General features: G+C 47.4%; 1 protein-coding gene across 24 annotated transcripts in view; it reads right to left on the bottom strand.

Moving 5' to 3' along the window:
• Positions 1–18,529, bottom strand: part of SLC39A11 (solute carrier family 39 member 11) — a 467,051-nt gene that overhangs the window by 125,724 nt on the left and 322,798 nt on the right. The window contains exon 7 of one of the 24 annotated variants that reach the window (XM_063617451.1): positions 7,071–7,156. The exons of the other annotated variants lie outside the window; for them this stretch is intronic. Coding sequence (XP_063473521.1) covers positions 7,071–7,156 — 86 coding nt within the window. The remainder of the gene's footprint in view (positions 1–7,070; positions 7,157–18,529) is intronic. 24 annotated transcript variants of the gene reach the window in all.

The raw sequence follows: 18,529 nt of genomic DNA, 5'->3' as shown, positions 1-18,529 counted from the left end.
GGTTTTGCCATATTGGCCAGGCTGATCTCGAACTCCCGACCTCAGGTATTCCACCTGCTTCGGCCTCCCAAAGTGCTGGGATTACAGGCGTGAGCCACCATGCCCGGCCCATTGTCTCATTTATCCCATGGGGAAAATAGTATTAGAACCATCATTTCACAGAGAAGACCACAGAGGCTCAGCTCTGCAGAGGCAGCAGCAGGGTTCATGCTCTCATCAGGAGGCCCCAGTCTCAGCCCCTGGACCACACTGCCATGCAGGGCCACCTCTGCCCTCTCCTGTTCGGCTGGCACAATCAGTGCACCTCAGGGGAGCCAGCTAGTCTAATTCGTGTGGCTTTCTCCTACAGTGAAGCGTTCACCCTTAGGCACTGATATTTTCCTTCATTTTCAAAGAATTTGTTTTCAAAGGCAATACTCATTTTCCTGCTTCCTTAATTTAATTTCTGTATTGATGACTCAGAAGCATTTCAGAAACATTAATTACTGTGTGACAACACGAAATGATGATGGCCTGAGACATCTTGAGCTAGGAGGGGATGTCAGGGCTCTCATTAGAGCCACCACCAGCTGCTCTGTCCACGGTAGTGGCGTCTCTATGGATGACATATGGTCATTGATTTTATGTCTGATTCACTGTCATCACGGCGTCTGCTTTGCTCTCTCTTAGTTGTCCCTACGCTGAGCAAGACCTTTTCCCTTCCACATTACATTTGGTTTTTCTCCCCTAATCTAATAAAGGTTAGAGAAGTAGATAACCAAATTTCTTAGAACTGGGCAGAGCCTCAGAATAAACAGTATTCTGGACTGTAAGGAGTTCTTTTATGGATCCATCCCATGTGCTACAGGGCATTGAGTTTTCTGGTTTCTCTTCTCCCCTACTTCCCCTGTTAACCCAGCTGCATTCACAACACAAGAGCTTTTACCATCCTGCCCTGATCCTGCTGAACTGAATGAACACCCACTTTCTGGGGCAAGGAATACGTTGGATGAGGCCCCAGCACAAGAAACAGATTTTCACTTAGTGTCCACCCGTGTTTTCTCCAGTTGGCAGGATGGCCTTTAAAGAGCATCTGGGGCTGGATGCAGTGGCTCATGCCTGTAATCCCAGCACTTTGGGAGGCTGAAGCCGGCAGATCACTTGAGGTCGGGAGTTCAAGACCAGTCTGGCCAAGATGGTGAAACCCCGTCTCTACTAAAAATACAAAAATGAGCTGGATGTAGTGGCACATGCCTGTAAGCCTGGCTGTCTGGGAGGCTGAGGAAGGAGAATCACTTGAACCCGGGGGGTGGAGGTTGCAGTGAGCCGAGATTGGACCATTGCACTGCAGCCTGGGTGACAGAGTGAGAGTCAGTCTCAAAAAAATAAAAATAAAATAAAATAAAAAAATAAAGAGCATTTGGGGGTGGGGGGCTGGCTTTAGGGGACCTCCCAGACATCCTGGGACATGAGAGGTGTAGGATAAATCCTTTCCTGGGCTTCTGCTTCCCCATCACAAGCGCTGTTCATCTGACTGTGCTAACCCATCGCTCTCTTTGTTACAGCTGCTGGGGCGAGGGAATGCTACCAACAACCTCCACCTTCACCCACTCAACATTTTCATGGCAGCATCTCAAGTTGAAGGGGAAATTCATACCTTCTGGTCTCTATTCTCACTTAGTTCACTTCTGCTGCAACTTGTAATCCCTGGACTTCTCAGCTGCACCTATATCTGTGGAGAGGAACATCTGAATCCAGAACTGCCTTTAGACTGGGGCCACCAGGCTTGCTCTTAGCCCTGCCCTTATAAGGGCTCCTTTCTTGGTCTCTTCTGGCAACTCCCTTTGCAATAGGGCAAGGAGTCTGTGGGGCCCATGAGGAACCCCTACCTGTAATCCACACCCCCTTCTACTCCCAAGGCCTTGGCATCCAGGTATTCTTTTCCCAATGACTGGAGGCCCACATACAAGGCCTGTATGGACCTCATAATTCTGTTGATCAAGTGTTGACCATCCCCTTGGTCACTGTACTCAAGGATCACCAAGTGGCCAATGCAAAGATGAGCTAAGCCCTGCTTTTTCTACGCCAACTCAGGCAGTTTGTGGACTAAGCATGCTGGGAAAAGAAGATGATTAAGAGCTCCAAGTGGGCCAGCACCGTGCAGAGAAACCAGTGAGGAGAAACCAAGCTAGCTGAAGGGCAAGAGCTGGATCAACAAGGCCTTCTCTGAACATACCTCCCAAGGGAGAGCTGGTATAAACACCCTGGCCTCTCTTCTTGGTTTGGGGGTTGATTTTCATGTCTCTGGGCTGATCATAACTACATGCTGAGGAAATACATCTTTCCTGAGGGGCCCAGAAGCACTCGTCAATGTCAATGTTGATTTCAGAGCCGACAGTCGGGATGAAAGAGGCAATAGTCAATTTGAGGGTATTAATTCTATGTCTACTACATGCACTGCACAGTGCTAAGGACCCTGAAGATGGGGGTGGGGGCGCAACTGTGTGTCTGCTTTGTTATCTTGAACTTGCTCTGTGTCAGAGCAATTCTGGGACTTGACAAGTTCATCACTCCATGTAGACCATAACTGCTCTTTCACTTTGCTCTCCGCTCTCTATTAGGTCAGCATTCATTTTCTTTTCTTTAAAATATTTCCCAAATCATGCTGGGTGCGGTGGCTCACGCCTGTAATCCCAGCACTTTGAGAGGCCCGGGCAGGCAGAACACCTGAGGTCGGGAGTTTGAGACCAGCCTGACTAACATGGAGAAACCCGGTCTCTGTTAAAAATACAAAATTAGCTGGGTGTGGTGGCAAACGTCTGTAATCCCAGCTACTTGGGCGGCTGAGGCAGGAGAATTGCTTGAACCCTGGGGGCGAAGGTTTCGGTGAGCCGAGATCGTGCCATTGCATTCCAGCCTGGGCAACAAGAGTGAGACTCCGTCTCAAAAAAATAAATAAATAAATAATTCCCAAATCAGCTTATTTCTTTACAGTGCACACCCATCACCTCAGCCTGAGCTCTAATCCCCAAACTGTCTGGCACCTTCGGTCTCTCTCCTCTTTCCTGGGCTTCACTTATTTTACCATCACCAAAGTGAACGTTTTAAAATAAAGTCGTATTTATAAGTTCCACGAGAAAACCTGGGAAACTCAACAGGTGTTTCTCATGGTCACGGTGCCCCATGAATCCACGATCCTCTCAAACTCTCCTCTTCTGCTCCATTCCTTGCACGTCAAGAAAACCGGCTTCAGAGAACTCCTCCCAGGAGCTTTCAGGAGAGAGAGAATTTATTTTACTAAAACCTGTCCTTCACTTCCATCTCTTTGGAAATACTTTGACATTTCCATCATTTTGTCTTATTTTGTTTCTCTTGTGTTTTTTTTTTTTGAGACGGAGTCTCGCTCTGTCGCCCAGGCTGGAGTGCATTGGCGCGATCTTGGCTCACTGCAACCTCCACCTCCCGGGTTCACGCCATTCTCCTGCCTCAGCCTCCCGAGTAGCTGGGATTACAGGTGCCCGCCACCACGCCCAGCTAATTTTTTGTATTTTTAATAGAGACGGGGTTTCACTGTGTTAACCAGGTCTTGATCTCCTGACCTCGTGATCTGCCCACCTTGGCTTCCCAAAGTGTTGGGATTACAGGCGTGAGCCACTGTGCCCAGCCCTTATTTTGTTTCTAATACAAGCTTGTGTTGGGGTGAGGAAGGGCAGAGGAATGGCTATTACTAATGTTCTTGAAAAAGAGCGGATGCAAGATGCTTTAATTTTTAAATAACAGACTCTCGGTACATTTCATCCTGAGAAAATACTTCACTTTCCATCCATCGCCATCCAAAAAAAAAAAATTCTATTTCTAAAAGGACTCCTCTGCACTGTAGTGGGTTGAACTGTACCTCCCTGCTTCCTGCCTCTCTATATACATACATATACATATTCATATATATATATTCAAGTCCCAATCCCCTGTACCTGTGAATATGACCTTGTTTGGAAACGGGCTCCTGTCAGATATAATTAAGGTAAGGATCTTGAGGTGAGATCATCCTGGATCACGATGGACCTTAAATCCAATGATAAGTCCTTCTGAGAAGAAAAGAAGGGGAAGCAGACATAGAGACACCCAGAGGAGAAGACAATCTGAGGAGAGAGGCAGAGACTGGAGTGATGCAGCTATAAGCCAAGAACACCAAGGCTTGCTGCAGCCCCCAGAAGCTGGGAGGGGGCATGGAAAGGATTCTCCCTCCACTGAGAGTCTCCAGAAGGAACCAATCCTGCAGACGCCTTGCTGTGGGGTCTTTCACCTCCAGAACTGTGAGACAATGCATCTCTGTTGTTTTAAGCCACCCAGTTTGTAGTACTGTGTTACAGGAACTGCGGGAAACTGATTCACTAGCCAAGTCCCTTGGCACGCCCTTTCTAGGGACAGACTCTGAAGTTTGAGATCAGCCTGGCTAACAGGGCAAAATCCTGTCTCTACTGAAAATACAAAAATTAGCCAGGTGTGGTGGCATACAGTTACAATCCTGGCTACTTGGGAGGCTGAGGCTGGAGAACTGTTTGAACTGAGAGATGGAGGTTGTAGTGAGCTGAGGTTGCATCACTGCACTCCAGCCTGGGCAACACAGCAAGACTCCATCTCAAAAAAAAAAAAAAAAAAAAAAAGGCAGGCCCAGCACAGTGGCTCATTGGCTTATGCCTGTAATCTCAGCACTTTGGGAGGCCAACACAGGTGGATCACCTGAGGTCAGGAGTTTGAGACCAGCCTGGCCAACATGGCAAAAACCCCGTCTCTACTTAAACATACAAAAATTAGCCAGGCGGGGTGGTGCACATTTGTAATACTAGCTACTCGGGAGGCTGAGGCAGGAGACTCACTTGAACCCGGGAGGCGGAGATTGCAGTGAGCCGAGATCATGCCACTGCACTCCAGCCTGGATGACAGTGCGAGACTCTGTCTCAAAAAAAAAAAAAAAAAAGAAAAGAAAAAAGAAAAGAAAAGAAAGCAGATTCTCACCAGAAAGCAGATGATTCTCACCAGAAAGCAGATTCTCACCAGATACTGAACCGGAATCTGCTGGCACCTTGACCTTGGAGTTTCCAGCCTCTAGAACTGTGAGAAATAAATGTCTATTGTCTAGAGCCACCCAGTATATGGCATTTTGTTATAACAGCTGAAACAGACTGAGACAACCAGGCAGGGAGCAGAGTCAGGGCTGTGCTGGAAAAGGCCTCCCGTGGCTGTGGTCACCTTCCTATCACCAGCCAGGACCTCCCTTCTGAGCCCTAAGGGCTTCATACTAATGGAAATTGAGATGATAGCAAATAATGCAGGTTCAAAGTCTGAACATGCTGAGTTTGGAGCCTGTAGAATATTCAGATGAATCTACCTCAGCCAGATGGCTGGAGGGCAGCAAGCGAAATGACCCAGAACAGAGGAGAGAAGCTTGACTCACAGCTATTGATCTGGAAGTTATCAGCGTATGGATGGTGTGAAGTCATGGGGGCAGGTAAGAATGCCCAGGATGGGAAAACAAGTCCAGAGGAAAACCACAGATCAGATCTACATCAGCTTCCAAACGCAGGCAGGAGTGCGACTTGCAAAGGTGAGGGAACAGGAATGTCAAGAATTAACAGGCGCTCACGTCACAATGGATGGATTGAAGAATTAAGAGGAACTGAGAAAGCTGACACTTTCGAGGAGCTGGGGGGGTCTCCATGCCCCCTAGCACACCCTCAGCCAGGAATTTTCAGGAGCCAGGGCAGCCAGGCCCATGGTCACAGGGTGGGGTGAAAAGTAGAAGCAGATGGGAAAGGGAACTGGAAGATGTGAGGGGGTAACTGTGGGTAGGGGTACAAGCAAACAAAGTATGAATGAAGCCTTGAAAGGACTTGGAAAGACCTGGTGCGGTGGCTCACGCCTGGAGTCCCAGCACTTTGGGAGGCCAAGACAGGAAGATCACTTGAGGTCAGGAATTCGAGACCAGCCTGACCAACACGGTGAAACCCTGTCTCTACTAAAAATACAAAAATTAGCTGGGTGTGGTGGCGCATGCCTGTAATCCCAGTTACTCCAGAGTCTGAAGCAGGAGAATCCCTTGAACCTGGGAGGCATAGGTTGCCGTGAGCGGAGATGGCACCACTATATGCCAGCCTGGGCAACAGAGAGAGACTCTGTCTCTAAAACAAAACAAAACAAAAAAGGCTGGGGGGTGCATGGGGCTGGAAGATAACAGAGCAAAGATGTCTAAGAAGACAGGGGATTTGACACCAGAATGTCAATGTAGTGCAGCATTACTCCAGAGAGCATTTTCTAGGGCCTCAAACTGCTTTGGAAAACTTTGGCGATATAGTTCAGATATTTGACCCTGCTCGAATATCATGTTGAATTGTAATGCCCAATGCTGGAGGTGGGGCCTGGTGGGAGGTGTCTGGATCCTGGGGGTGGATCCTTAATGGCTTGGTGCTGTGGTGAGTGAGTTCTCACAAGATCTGGTTGTTTAAAAGTGTGTAGAACCTCCCCTCCCCTCTTTCTCACTCTTGCTTTTGCCATGTGATATGCCTGCTCCCCCCTTCACCTTCTGCCATGATTATAAACTTCCTGAGACCCCCCAGAAGCTGAGCAGCTAACAGCACCATGTTTCCTGTAAAGCCTGCAGAACTGTGGGCCAATTCAACCTTTTTCTTTTTTTTTTTTTAGATGGAATCTCGCTCTGTCGCCCAGGCTGGAGTGCAGTGGTGCAATCTTGGCTCACTGCAACCTCCACCTCCCAGCTTCAAGCGATTCTCCTGCCTCAGTCTCCTGAGTAGCTGGGATTACAGGCACGCAGGCACGTGCCACCATGCCTGGCTAATTTTTGTATTTTTAGTAGAGACGGAGTTTCACCATATTAGTCAGGCTGGTCTTAAACTCCTGACCTCATGATCCGCCCACCTCAGCCTCCCAAAGTGCTGGGATTACAGGCCTAAAGCTCTTTTCTTCATAAATTACCGAGTCTCAGGGATTTCTTTATAGCAATGCAAGAACAGCCTGATACATTTGGAGATGAAAAGAAGCAAGGAAATAGGATGAGGGCTTAGAAGGGAAATTACCATCAAGGAGGTTTTCTCTCCTCTCTCATTTCTTCCTCTTCCTTCTCTCCCAGTCTGTCTCTCCTCCATGGCTAGATGTTTGTAGGCTGAAGGGAAGAACCCGGAGAAAGAGTTGAGAGAATAACTCACAAAATTTCAAAGAGAAAGAGAGAGAGGGAAGAAGACATTGAGGAAAGGTGGTGAGGGAGCTCAGCAGCACGTGAAGGCACTAGTCCTGCAGTATTTGGCTCCTCTGTCTCCGAAGGGGAGACAGGGCTGAAAGATGGTTCATGACGTCACTTGAGCTCAAAGGTAGAGGGCGGGGAGTGGAGATGCTTCCACCAGATGCCCTCAAAACTTTCAGAGAAGCCAGGGCACGATCATCAGAGAGGATGCAGGAAGGGAAGGTGGAAGGGCTTCAGTGGTGGCTTCAAATGGCCACCACCGGGAGGGTGGAAAAGAGCTAAGGAGAAACAATTACGGAAATGCTGGATACATCGTTTTCTTTATTCCATGTTTTTCTCGTCCTGCCCATTGGATTTGCAGAGCTTGAAGAGTAAGTTAAGTATGTATCTCAGTCCTTCCGGTCTTTCTTGTCACTCAGAGACGCTAAATGCATTTCACATACAGGTATGCAAAAATACCTCAGACCAGGAAAATATGTTAGCTTGGCTAGAAATGATTGTTTATGCTTTAAAAAAATTAAATTTGATTGGCCAAAGCCCACTCTTCAGGCTGCTGAGTATTCATTTTCTTCACCTTGACACATGAGATTCCCTCCCCGACATCTCTGCATCACAATGGGCCAAATTATCAGAAACCAACAGGGAGGCTAGCGACACCTTTATAGGGTAGCAAGCATATGCTAAGGCCTTATGGCATAACCTTGGGTTTTAGCAATTGACTGCATGGGAAACCAGGAGTCAGGGCCTGGGCACCCAGCTGGAATCTGATGGAAACATCACTCTCCCCATCCACAAACATATGGAAAACTTCTGTGAAGAATTTGAGTGTGCCAGAATAGTCGATGGAAAGTTCTATTCTTAGTTAATACTGTAACTACAGATGTCTTCGATGCTGGCACTTCCAGACAATTAACCCACAGCCTATGCCAACAAAATTTTACACTTATCTTCCTGTCTTACTGTAAACAACCCAATTTCAAAGGCAAATGTGCAATATACCCTCCCACATACATGTCTTATTTTATACACCCCATCTTGCCTTTCCATCAAGACAGGAAAGTAGTCCTAGATACCAAAATAAGCACCCCTTGCCATGCCCCCAAATGTTCAGCTTGTTACAAAAGCAGAAGATCTCCGGAAGGCTGACGGATCCCGGGGTGTTTTTCAGGAGTGAAGGACACTCAGGCTACTCCTCAATGACAGGGAGTTCACACAGCAGCTTCTAGATCTGTCTTAGACTTCTTGCTTCTGTATGGGCGGGAAGTGAGACGCACATCTAGATGGGTAATGAGATTAAGGGATTCTTGTAATGTCCTGGGGACAGTGATATGTGAGAGATGCTGAGGACTGGGGTCCTAGAGGCAGACTCTAGGCAGAGAGGCAATCCTATATCTATTTTTTTTGTTTTTTTTTTTTAGATGGAGTTTCACTTTTGTCACCCGGGCTGGAGTGCAATGGTGCAAACTTGGCTCACTGCAAACTCTGCCTCCTGGGTTCAAGTGATTCTCCTGCCTCAGCCTCCCAGGTAGCTGGGATTACAGGTGCCCGCTGCCATGCCCAGCTAATTTTTGTATTTTTAGTAGAGACGGGGTTTCACCATGTGGGTCAGGCTGGTCTTGAACTCCTGACCTCAGGTGATCTGCCTTCCTCAGCCTCCCAAAGTACTGGCATTACAGGTGTGAGCCACCAAGCCTGGCCGCAATCCCATATCTTTAAGATGCAGTACAGCAGACCTGGTATCAGCTTATTCGGATGAATGCATCTTAAGAGGCTCTGAAATAGTATGCCATCAGCCTTTACCATTTGTCACTTTGATTGCCATAACCCATGGCATTTTTTTTTTTTTTTTTTTGAGACAGAGTCTCGCTCTGTCACCTAGGCTGGAGGGCAGTGGTGCAATCTTGGCTCACTGCAAGCTCCGCCTCCTGGGTTCACACCATTCTCCTGCCTCAGCCTCCTGAGTAGCTGGGACTACAGGCGCCTGCCACCATGCCCGGCTAATTTTTTGTATTTTTAGTAAAGATGGGGTTTCACCGTGTTAGCCAAGATCGTCTCGATCTCCTGACCTCATGATCCGCCTGCCTCAGCCTCCCAAAGTGCTGGGATTACAGGCGTGAGCCACCTGCCCGGCCAACCCACGGCTTTCAAGGGAATTTTCCTCTCTTAAATTATTGGGGTTCTACAGTTGTTCCTCCCTCTCTTCGACTTTTTCTTTCTAACTATTCAGTCTATCATATACTCAGCCAACAAATGTCTATGGAATCTTGGAGGTAAACATCATTTTTAAGGTAGCAAAAACCAAGTACACAGAAAATCTGACTTTGTCTAGCTAAATTCACCTTTGTAGCCACATTTCTGCTGAACCCAAAGCCTCATCCTGATACATTCTGTTTCCTCCTGGGATGTACATTCACCCCAGCTGACTGTCCCCCTCCTTCCCTGAGCTCCCTTACTGGGCTCATCCAGTTATTTTGAGCTCTCATAGCACTGTGGCCCTCTCTGTTGTAGGTAGATTTATCAGGGTTGAAGATTTGCATTTATTTGTATAATTCTTTCATGAATGTCCTTCTCCTCACTGGACTGTAAATCCCCAAGAAGGCAGGGTCAACATGTTTTATTAACCACTGAATCCTTAACACCTCAAGTAGGCACAGTTCAAGTAACCTTTCATTTATTAATCATTGCTTCCCAGCATTTAACAAGTCAGGTAGCCTCTAATTTCATCCTCTGGGTCCTAAGCCAATCCTTTCCCCACTGGTTAGGCCCAGGTATTTACTCCATACATCCTGGACCCCTCGACCAGAAATTTCTTCATCTGGCCTCTCTGCTATGCATCCACGCTGGATCCAGCTCTCCTAACAGCCCTCTGCCACTGCCTGTCCCAGCTGGGTTCAACATTTCCCCTTGTTTCCATGCATTATTAGTTTTCTCTAATGATCTTGCTCATCTGAGAATGATGTGACATTAGCATCTAGAGGGTTCCTGAAGATGAAGCTGTGTTTAACCATTTCTTAGACAGAGAAGAGGGAAACAAAGCTCAAGGGATTTGACCAATGTCACACCACCGGGCAGCAGTCCCAGGCTGAACTTTCTTTCAATTTTCCAACAATCTTTGCTGTACTGCTTCCCCAAAACCCACCTTTTGGTTAGGCATGATCAATAACTTGTCTCCAGGAAAGGGAGTATAAGAATAATACGCACATAATTTTGGGAGGCAGGAGGGCCCCTCGTTACAATGGCCAAACACCGGGCTCCATCCAAAAACTGATGGAGATGACATGAGCCAGTGGTATACATTTAAGAGGTGATGCTCTCCCAACTAAACATAAGTCCTGGACAATACTAGAGGCGGGGGTCCCAACCCCAAAGGCTGGGATCAGATGCTGTGTATTAAGACTGGTCAGTGGAGAGTATGAGGCATGGATGGAGTAAAAGGAGGTGACTATCAGAAACCATGCAACTGAAGCGTGACCACAGGTGACATGTACTGTGGCAAGGCCAGTGATTTCATTATAGCATATTTTCTTTTGTCTGCATGAATGTTATGTTATGACCCTCATTTGAACATCAAATTCTTAGAGGACTTCATTTTTCTCCCAGTTACCAGACAGGACAAAGTCTTTTTTTTTTTTTTGAGATGGAGTCTCACTCTGTCGCCAGGTTGGAATGCAGTGGTGCAATCTCAGCTCACGGCAACCTCTGCCTCCCGGGTCCAAGCGATTCTCCTGCATCAGGCTCCAGAGTAGCTGAGACTACAGGCACACGCCACCATGCCCAGCTAATTTTCGTATTTGTAGTAGAGGCGGGGTTTCAACATGTTGGCCAGGCTGGTCTCAAACTCCTGACCTCGTGATCCGCCCGCCTAGGCCTCCCAAAGGCTTTGACTGCAGTGTAATATTTACCCTGTGGCCAAACAATCTCGATATATTTGTTAACTTAGCACATGCACTGTGACGTGGTATCATGGAGAAGAACAATGGAGGCCACCTCAAAATTCAAGTCAAAGGAGTACTTGTTAGGGCAAAGGGCACATGAAATGAAGAATGGTTTTGTAATTGGCTGTGAAAGCAGGTAAACTGTCGCCCAGGTAAGAAACATCCCTGGGAACAGGACTATAACTCGGAAGACAATAGCCACAGCTCTGATTCCACCCTTCGGTTCACTTCAGCAAACACTTATTGGTCACCCACTGTGTAGGGCAGACTGATATTTGGAAACATAGAACAACAACCTGATTAAAGGCCACACTTCCTCTGAAGCCTCTGAATTAGTTATAAGAAAGAACCTTTTCATTATAAGCGTTCTTTATTATATAGAACCTCATTCCCTGGGGCGGATGAAATCCAGGCATCAATATCCAGGCCGAGAGTCAGGCCTTACTGAAGATAGAAGAAAGATCTGTGGGTACCTATGGGCCTCCTGCCATCTGAATGAATAATTCAGGAACATGGCCAAGTTTCACCTTCCATATCTGGTCGGGCAAACGTGGAGATGCTTGGGCAGGGAATTTAACTGAGTTTTTCTGACTTCTCCCGCAGTGCCAAAGATTGAGCTGAGGGAAATCAGGGATGCCAGAATGCTATGAAAGCTCAAATCCGTTCAACCCCGCAGGATTCAAAGACATAAAGTAGCAGCACTGTATGCAAGGGAGGCTACTTATCTGCTGCCACATTATAGGAGAGCTGAGGATAACAAGCCGGGTGGGCAGATTATCCATTTATTTTTGTCTTCCAAAAGACTAGCATAGGTGGCATCATTTAGTGGCCAATTTCCTGTGTCCCCAGGAGAGCCAGGCTGGGGGGTCATCCCAGGGGGTTTCTGGTTGTGAGAAAGAATCCATCCTGGTTGCCCACAAACAAACATGTGAAATACAAACCATGTGACCTGGATAAACAGAACATGGTGAGGAATAGGCAGTGCTGATCTGGAACAACAAAACCACACCCTCCTGGAATACAAAGACACCAGACGGTTTTCTCTGGCCAGGATATTCTTCACACCATGGACAGACCTGAAGCTGCTTCTCCAAGGAATGGGAAGATAAGATAACCCATCTTTCAAAGAAAACAATGAATGTCTTTTTTTTTTTTTTTGAGACAGAGCCTTGCTTTGTCACCCAGGCTGGAGTGCAGTGGTACAATCTTAGCTCACTGCAACCTCTGCCTCCTGAGTTCAAGCAATTCTCTTGCCTCAGCCTCCTGAGTAGCTGGGATTACAGGCATGTGCCACCACACCCAGCTCATTTTTGTATTTTTTAGTAGAGATGGGTTTCACCATGTTGGCCAGGCTGGTCTCGAACTCTTGACCTCAAGTGATCCGACCGCCTCAGCCTCCCAAAGTGCTGGGATTACAGGTGTGAGCCACCACACCCAGCCAAAAACAATGAATTTCTTGAATTTGTATCACAATTACACGCACAGTTAGTGGGACCCTGAGCAGAAGGAAGAAGGAAAGCTTCAAGGCAAATGGTGAGGCCAATCCATGTAGCAACTTAGCCACGTTGAGGACAAATCCCCAGCTCCCTCACTTGCAGATATTTACATGAAGCCAGTGGTCCTCAAAGTGGAGTCCTCAGATCAGCAGCATTGGCATTGCCTAAGGACTTAGAAATACTAATTCTCAGGTCCCATTTCAGACCTACTAAATTAGACATTCTCAGGGTGGGACACAGCAAAGTTCTCCAGGTGATTCTGATGCATGTTAAGCTTGAGAACCCTGCTGGGAACAGTGGCTCATGCCTGGATTCCCAACACCTCGGGAGGCCGAGGTGGGCAGATTGCTTGAGGTTGGGAGTTTGAGACCAGCCTGGCCAACATGGTGAAACTGTGTCTCTACAAAAATACAAAAATTAGCCAAGCGTGGTGGTGCACACCATGTCCCAGCTACTCAGGAGGCTGAGGCAGGAGAATCGCTTGAACCTGGGAGGCAGAGATTGCAGTGAGCTGAGATGGTGTCACTGCACTCCAGACTGGGTGACAGATAGAAACTCCATCTCAAAACAAACAAACAAAGGAAAAAGTTTGAGAGCCACTGCACTAAGACAAAAATAGCAAATTACAATCGCAAATACTTCCACAGTGCTTCCTGTGTGTAGGCACTGTTTTAAGTCTTTATAGACATTATTTCATTCAATGCTCATGGCAAACCTGTGATAAAGGTACTGATAACAGTGTGGCTCTGTGTCCCCACCCAAATCTCATCTTGAATTGTAATCCAAATTGTAATCCCCATGTGTTGGGGTAGGGAGCTCGTGAAAGGTGATTAGATCATGGAGACAGTCCCCCCATGCTGTTTTCATGATAGCAAGTGAGTTCTCACAAGATCTGGTGGTTTTATAAGGGGCTTTTCCCCCTTTTGCCCGGCACTTCTCTCTCCTGCTGCCATGTGAAGAAGGACGTGTTGGCTTCCCCTTCCACCATGATTGTAAGTTTCCTGAGGCCTCCCCAGCCCTGCGGATCTGTGAGTCAATTAAACCTCTTTCCTTTATAAATAACCCAGTCTCAGGCAGTTCTTTATGGTAGCATGAGAATAGACTAACACAGGTAGTATGATAACTTCTCATTTGTCAGAGAAGAAAACCGAGGCACAGAGGGTTAGGCCATTTTCACAGGTTGTTCTGACCCCCTTTAGTCACTGCAGTGGTAAGGGAGAGATCCCTCACCTTAAATAGTATGAAAATAGTGTGAGACAGCTGAACCTATGACAAGCAATGCTGCACAGACTAGTGACATAACTCAGAAGAGGAGAACATCACAGGCCACGTGGGGCCACTCAAAGGTTGCACACAGTGAACCAGAAGGGGCTGTGCAAGGCAGGTTCTGTAGTGACAAAAGGGTGAGGTGACCCTTGGTTGCCACAGGAGGATGTGACTGGCTTGTTTGAAGAACTCTGCTGGCAGGCAGGGAGGTAGAACTAGAAAGTTGAGGACTGGGCTGGGTGTAGTTGGTCTGGCTGCTGTGGAACTACCTAAGTGGGGAGCCTTTCCTACTGGGTGGGAAGAAATCTAGGCAGAGCCAGGGAACTCACAGCTAAGTCTTTGAGGTTTTATGAGGCTCAAAGGTGTCAAGGAAGCACATGAAATTTCAGGCCTTACAAAGTATAAGAGAGGAGGTGATAGAGCCAGCATTTGAATCCAAGCTCCTGTGCTCCAGAGTCCATGCTCTAGTTTTAAACCACAGTTCTATCCTGTCTCCCACTGTCTTTAATCAAGGCACACTGCACACCTCGGTAAGAATTGCCGTGATCCCTCCTGGGTCAATATGCACCTGGAAAAGCAGCAGGCCAGGTCACGGAGGCTGTGGGAGGTTAAGGTCAGAGGTCTTCCTCCACCGACTTAAATGCTCCTTTATATGGGGGTTGCATCTCCTTCACCAGCTCCTCCACACACTCCACTGGAAATTAATAAGGATATAAACATGGCCCATTGTGCAGAGCATGCACAAACACATTCATTCACTAGCAAATGGCACTGACTCTTTCTGCAGAGACTATGTTAGGACCAGACACACAAAGATAACATCAAAACAAGGCTCAGGATGCTCCCCACTGCGGGCGGGGTGGGGGCGAGGGACAAAAATACAAACAGAGCATTTTGGGCAAATTACAAAAGGCTTTTTTCATTCCCAAGGTGTTTGGACTGCATCCTGGAGGCTCTGGTGAGTCAACAGAGGCCTGTAAGTCAGGGAGTGAGGAGCAGATTTGCCTTTTTAGGAAGATAATTCTGGGGGACGGTGTGGGAAAAGCTAGAATGAGGATGGGCTTATGGCAAAGCACCAGACAAAGGCTACTGTACAGCCTGAGACAGAGAAACAGGATGATCAAAGAAGAGAGGCGGGGTCACAGATTCCCAGGGTGCCACGCAACAAGGGTGACAGACAGGTTTTGGCTGGCACATCTTAAGTCCTATAGTTGGGAAAGCATTCTCCAGTTAGCCCCAGACCCCACCCCTCCCTATTGTCTTTTATTAGCTGACTTGCTGTGTTTACATGAATTGCCTGGTACCCTAAGGTGTTTATGTTTGAAAGGGAGAGCTTTATTTCTTTCATACAATGTATAACATGTGATGGCAGATTGGATTGTGTGGAATAGAGAAATAGACGGGGAGGAAAAGGACTAAGGGTACCAGATTTCTAGCTTTTAAGTGGGAAATGCTTCTTTTTTAAAATTTTTTTTTAAACATAGAGGTGGGGTCTCGCTATGTTACCCAGGCTGGTCTCAAACTCCTGGCCTCAAGCAATACTCCTGCCTCAGCCCCCCAAAGTGTTGGGATTACAGGCATGAGCTGCCACACCCAGTCTGGAAAATGCCTCTTGATGTGCACATCGTTCTATCTGAATTAATGGAATACAGTGCCCAGAAAGGAAATGAACAACAATGATCAACAAATTTTGCTTCTCTGAGATTAAGGCCAGGGGGGTGTACCTTGGCAGTTGCAGAACCTGACTCCTGTATCCTTTCTCCCCCTTCACAGCAAGGCTGGGTTACAAATGACACAGCTGATACCACACCAGCCAGTACACAGGGAAGGACAAAGAGTCTTCAGGCTGCAAGAAAGCTGGAGGGACCCTCAGTCCTGCCTCTAACTGTAATAACAGCCTTCAAAACCTAGGCCATTGTTAGCATCAGGCTGTGCCTGAGGTTTGTGGCATTCTCCTGAGAGACGCTTTACCCATCCTGAGAAAATGAGATTTTGCACCTTGGAGCTGACGGGAACACCTGGGAAAAGTCACTGTACACAGCTCACAATGGGTCCCAGCACCTGCTCTCACCAGAAAGGAAATTCAGAAGCTCCTGCTCATCACCATCGCATGGTCCATGAGTACAAATCACCCATCATAAGACAGCAGCTTGCCGGAGAAAAGGCAGCAGAGCCTTGGAGAACACAGCAGAGGCAACCAGCCCCCACCAAGCCAGCGAGCACGGTGAGGACTCACACTGACTCCACAGTCCTTCTGTTGGATCCCAGGCAATCATTTTTCTAATTGAGTGAGAAAATCTAATAATACTGTTCCCCTGACTGAAGCCTTCATTTCTTCTCATCACTCTAAAGATGAAGTGCTAAGTGCTTATCATGGTCCCCAAGGCCCCGGTGTCCTGTCCTCTGCCTACATCCCCAGCTGTGTCCAAACCACTCCCTGCTCCCTCCTTCTCTGCACTCAAGCTGCCCAGTCCTCCCTTCTTTTCCTGCATCTCATCAGCACCTTCCTCGTGCAGGGCTCTGTGTGTGCTGTGCCCTTGGCCTGGCGTACTCTCCTCCCTCTTCCCATCTCTTCACCTGGCCAATTTATTCTCTTCCTTCAGGTCCCAGGGTGACTTTCATTTCCTCCAGCAAGTGCCTCCTCTCTGCCCCTCTGAATTAATTATCTATTGCTGTATAATAAGGTACCCAACATTTAGCAGCTGAAAACAACACACATTGACTATCTCACACTGTTGCTGTGGGTCAGGGACGGGGAAAGAAAGGCACAAGACCTGTCAACATCCACAACATTAGCATCCACACTGGATACGAGGGATGAATGCCACCAGAATTCTGAGGGGAGACGACCTCTGACTGTGAAAGAAGATTCTATCCCCAGTCAAGTAATCAGCCCAAAGTGAAGTTATGATAACATTTTCAGGTATGTAGAGTATCAAATAATTTATCTCCCTCATGCCCTGTATTAACAATCTACTGCCGTATAACAACATCCCTGCAAATTTGGTGGATCATACCAATAATCCTGTATGGTCTCAGTCTCTGAGACTCAGAATCCAGGAGGGGCTTAGCTGGGTGGCCCTGGCTCGGGGTCTGTCATGAGGCTTCAGTCATGACAGTAGCCCGGGCTGTAGTCATCAGAAGGCTTGAGTGGGGCTGAAGGATTCACTTCCAAGCTCACTTGTGTAGCTGCTGGCTTGGAGTTTCAGTCCCTTGGCATCATAGGTTTGCCTTAAAGACACAGGGCTGCTGATAACATGGCAGCTGGCTTCCCACAGAGCAAGAAATGACAGAGAGAGCGCAAGAGAGACAGAGAGTGTGCGCGTGAGAAAGAGCAAGCGCAGGAGAGCAAGACAGTGATAGAGCAACAGAGCAACCAAGATGGAAGCCATAGAGACTTCACTTGACCTCAACTCCAAGGTCGCACACCATCACTTTGGCTTTTTCCTATTTGTTAGATGTGAACCACTGAAAAGTCTAGCACATGCTGGAGAAGGAGAATTAGGCCCTATTTCTTGAAGGGAGGATATTAAGGGATTTCTTGACATATTAAAACCACCCCATCCTCTCAATAGAAGAGTTCAAAATTCCCTGTGAGGTGGCTCAGCGGTCATAGCACATCTGCCTCGGCTTCTTACTACTTGTCACAGAGGCAATTAACCAATTATGTGCATAATCTGCAGGGTACTATCAGTCTCTCTTTCTAAATCCAAGGTTTCAGGAAGGCAAGGACTATTATAAGCTATATGCTTGATGAATAGCACATCATTTAGTATGTAACAGGGGCTCAAGAGATATTTATTGGATGAATAAGCAAATGAGCAAATAACAAATGAAAGAGAGAAGAATACTGAGGGGAAAAGAAATAGTATATAGAAAATGACTACAACAAAGAGGTCAAAATTGCAAGAATTTTTATACAGTGCAATGCTAAGATAATGAAATACAAATTCAGAGCAGCAGGCCAACCAGCCTCCATTTGCTAGGACTGCAGCTCACATACTCTGAGTTATGACGATGAAGCCCTGGGCTGAGCCTCAGGCAGCAGGAAACTCCTTAGACTGGCTCAGCAGGCAGCTGGTAAAACAGAAAACCTATTTTCCAACACATGAGACAGAAGAGCCGGGAAGTCACATCTCCTTTATTAAGTGAGGCTTCTCTCATTGTCGTCTTGGTAGCGACAGGCTTCAAATCCACACATTCCCATCAACAGCACCCAGGGAAGCCAGCCAGTAGGTTTTTCCTGCCTTCTGCTGGTGGGGTCACTCTGTATGCATGAGAAGGAGGACTTTTTGCTGCGCTCCTATTCCCAAGACCACAGCTACAGATTCTTGGAAATACACCCTCCCCGTGGAGCTGGGCTTCCAGGATCAACCACACCACAGTCTGAGCTTGGCCCCTGCAGGCACAGCCCAGGGCATGCCAGGTGAGGCGAAGGGCGGGTGGCAAAGGAGAACAGAGGGGAAAGGGAAGACAGAATCATGAGCAGAAAGCACGTTTCAACAGGCAGCTGAAAAAAAGAGACTTAGGCCCTGGAGGGGACACACTGTGCCCAGAGCAAACCAAAGACACACAAATCCAGCAGCATCACCACCTCA

The sequence above is a fragment of the Symphalangus syndactylus genome, chromosome 14, assembly GCF_028878055.3.
Source record: "Symphalangus syndactylus isolate Jambi chromosome 14, NHGRI_mSymSyn1-v2.1_pri, whole genome shotgun sequence".
In the NCBI taxonomy this organism is placed as follows: domain Eukaryota; kingdom Metazoa; phylum Chordata; class Mammalia; order Primates; family Hylobatidae; genus Symphalangus; species Symphalangus syndactylus.
Note: the sequence above shows the minus strand (reverse complement) of the source record. Positions and strands in the feature narration are given on the sequence as shown.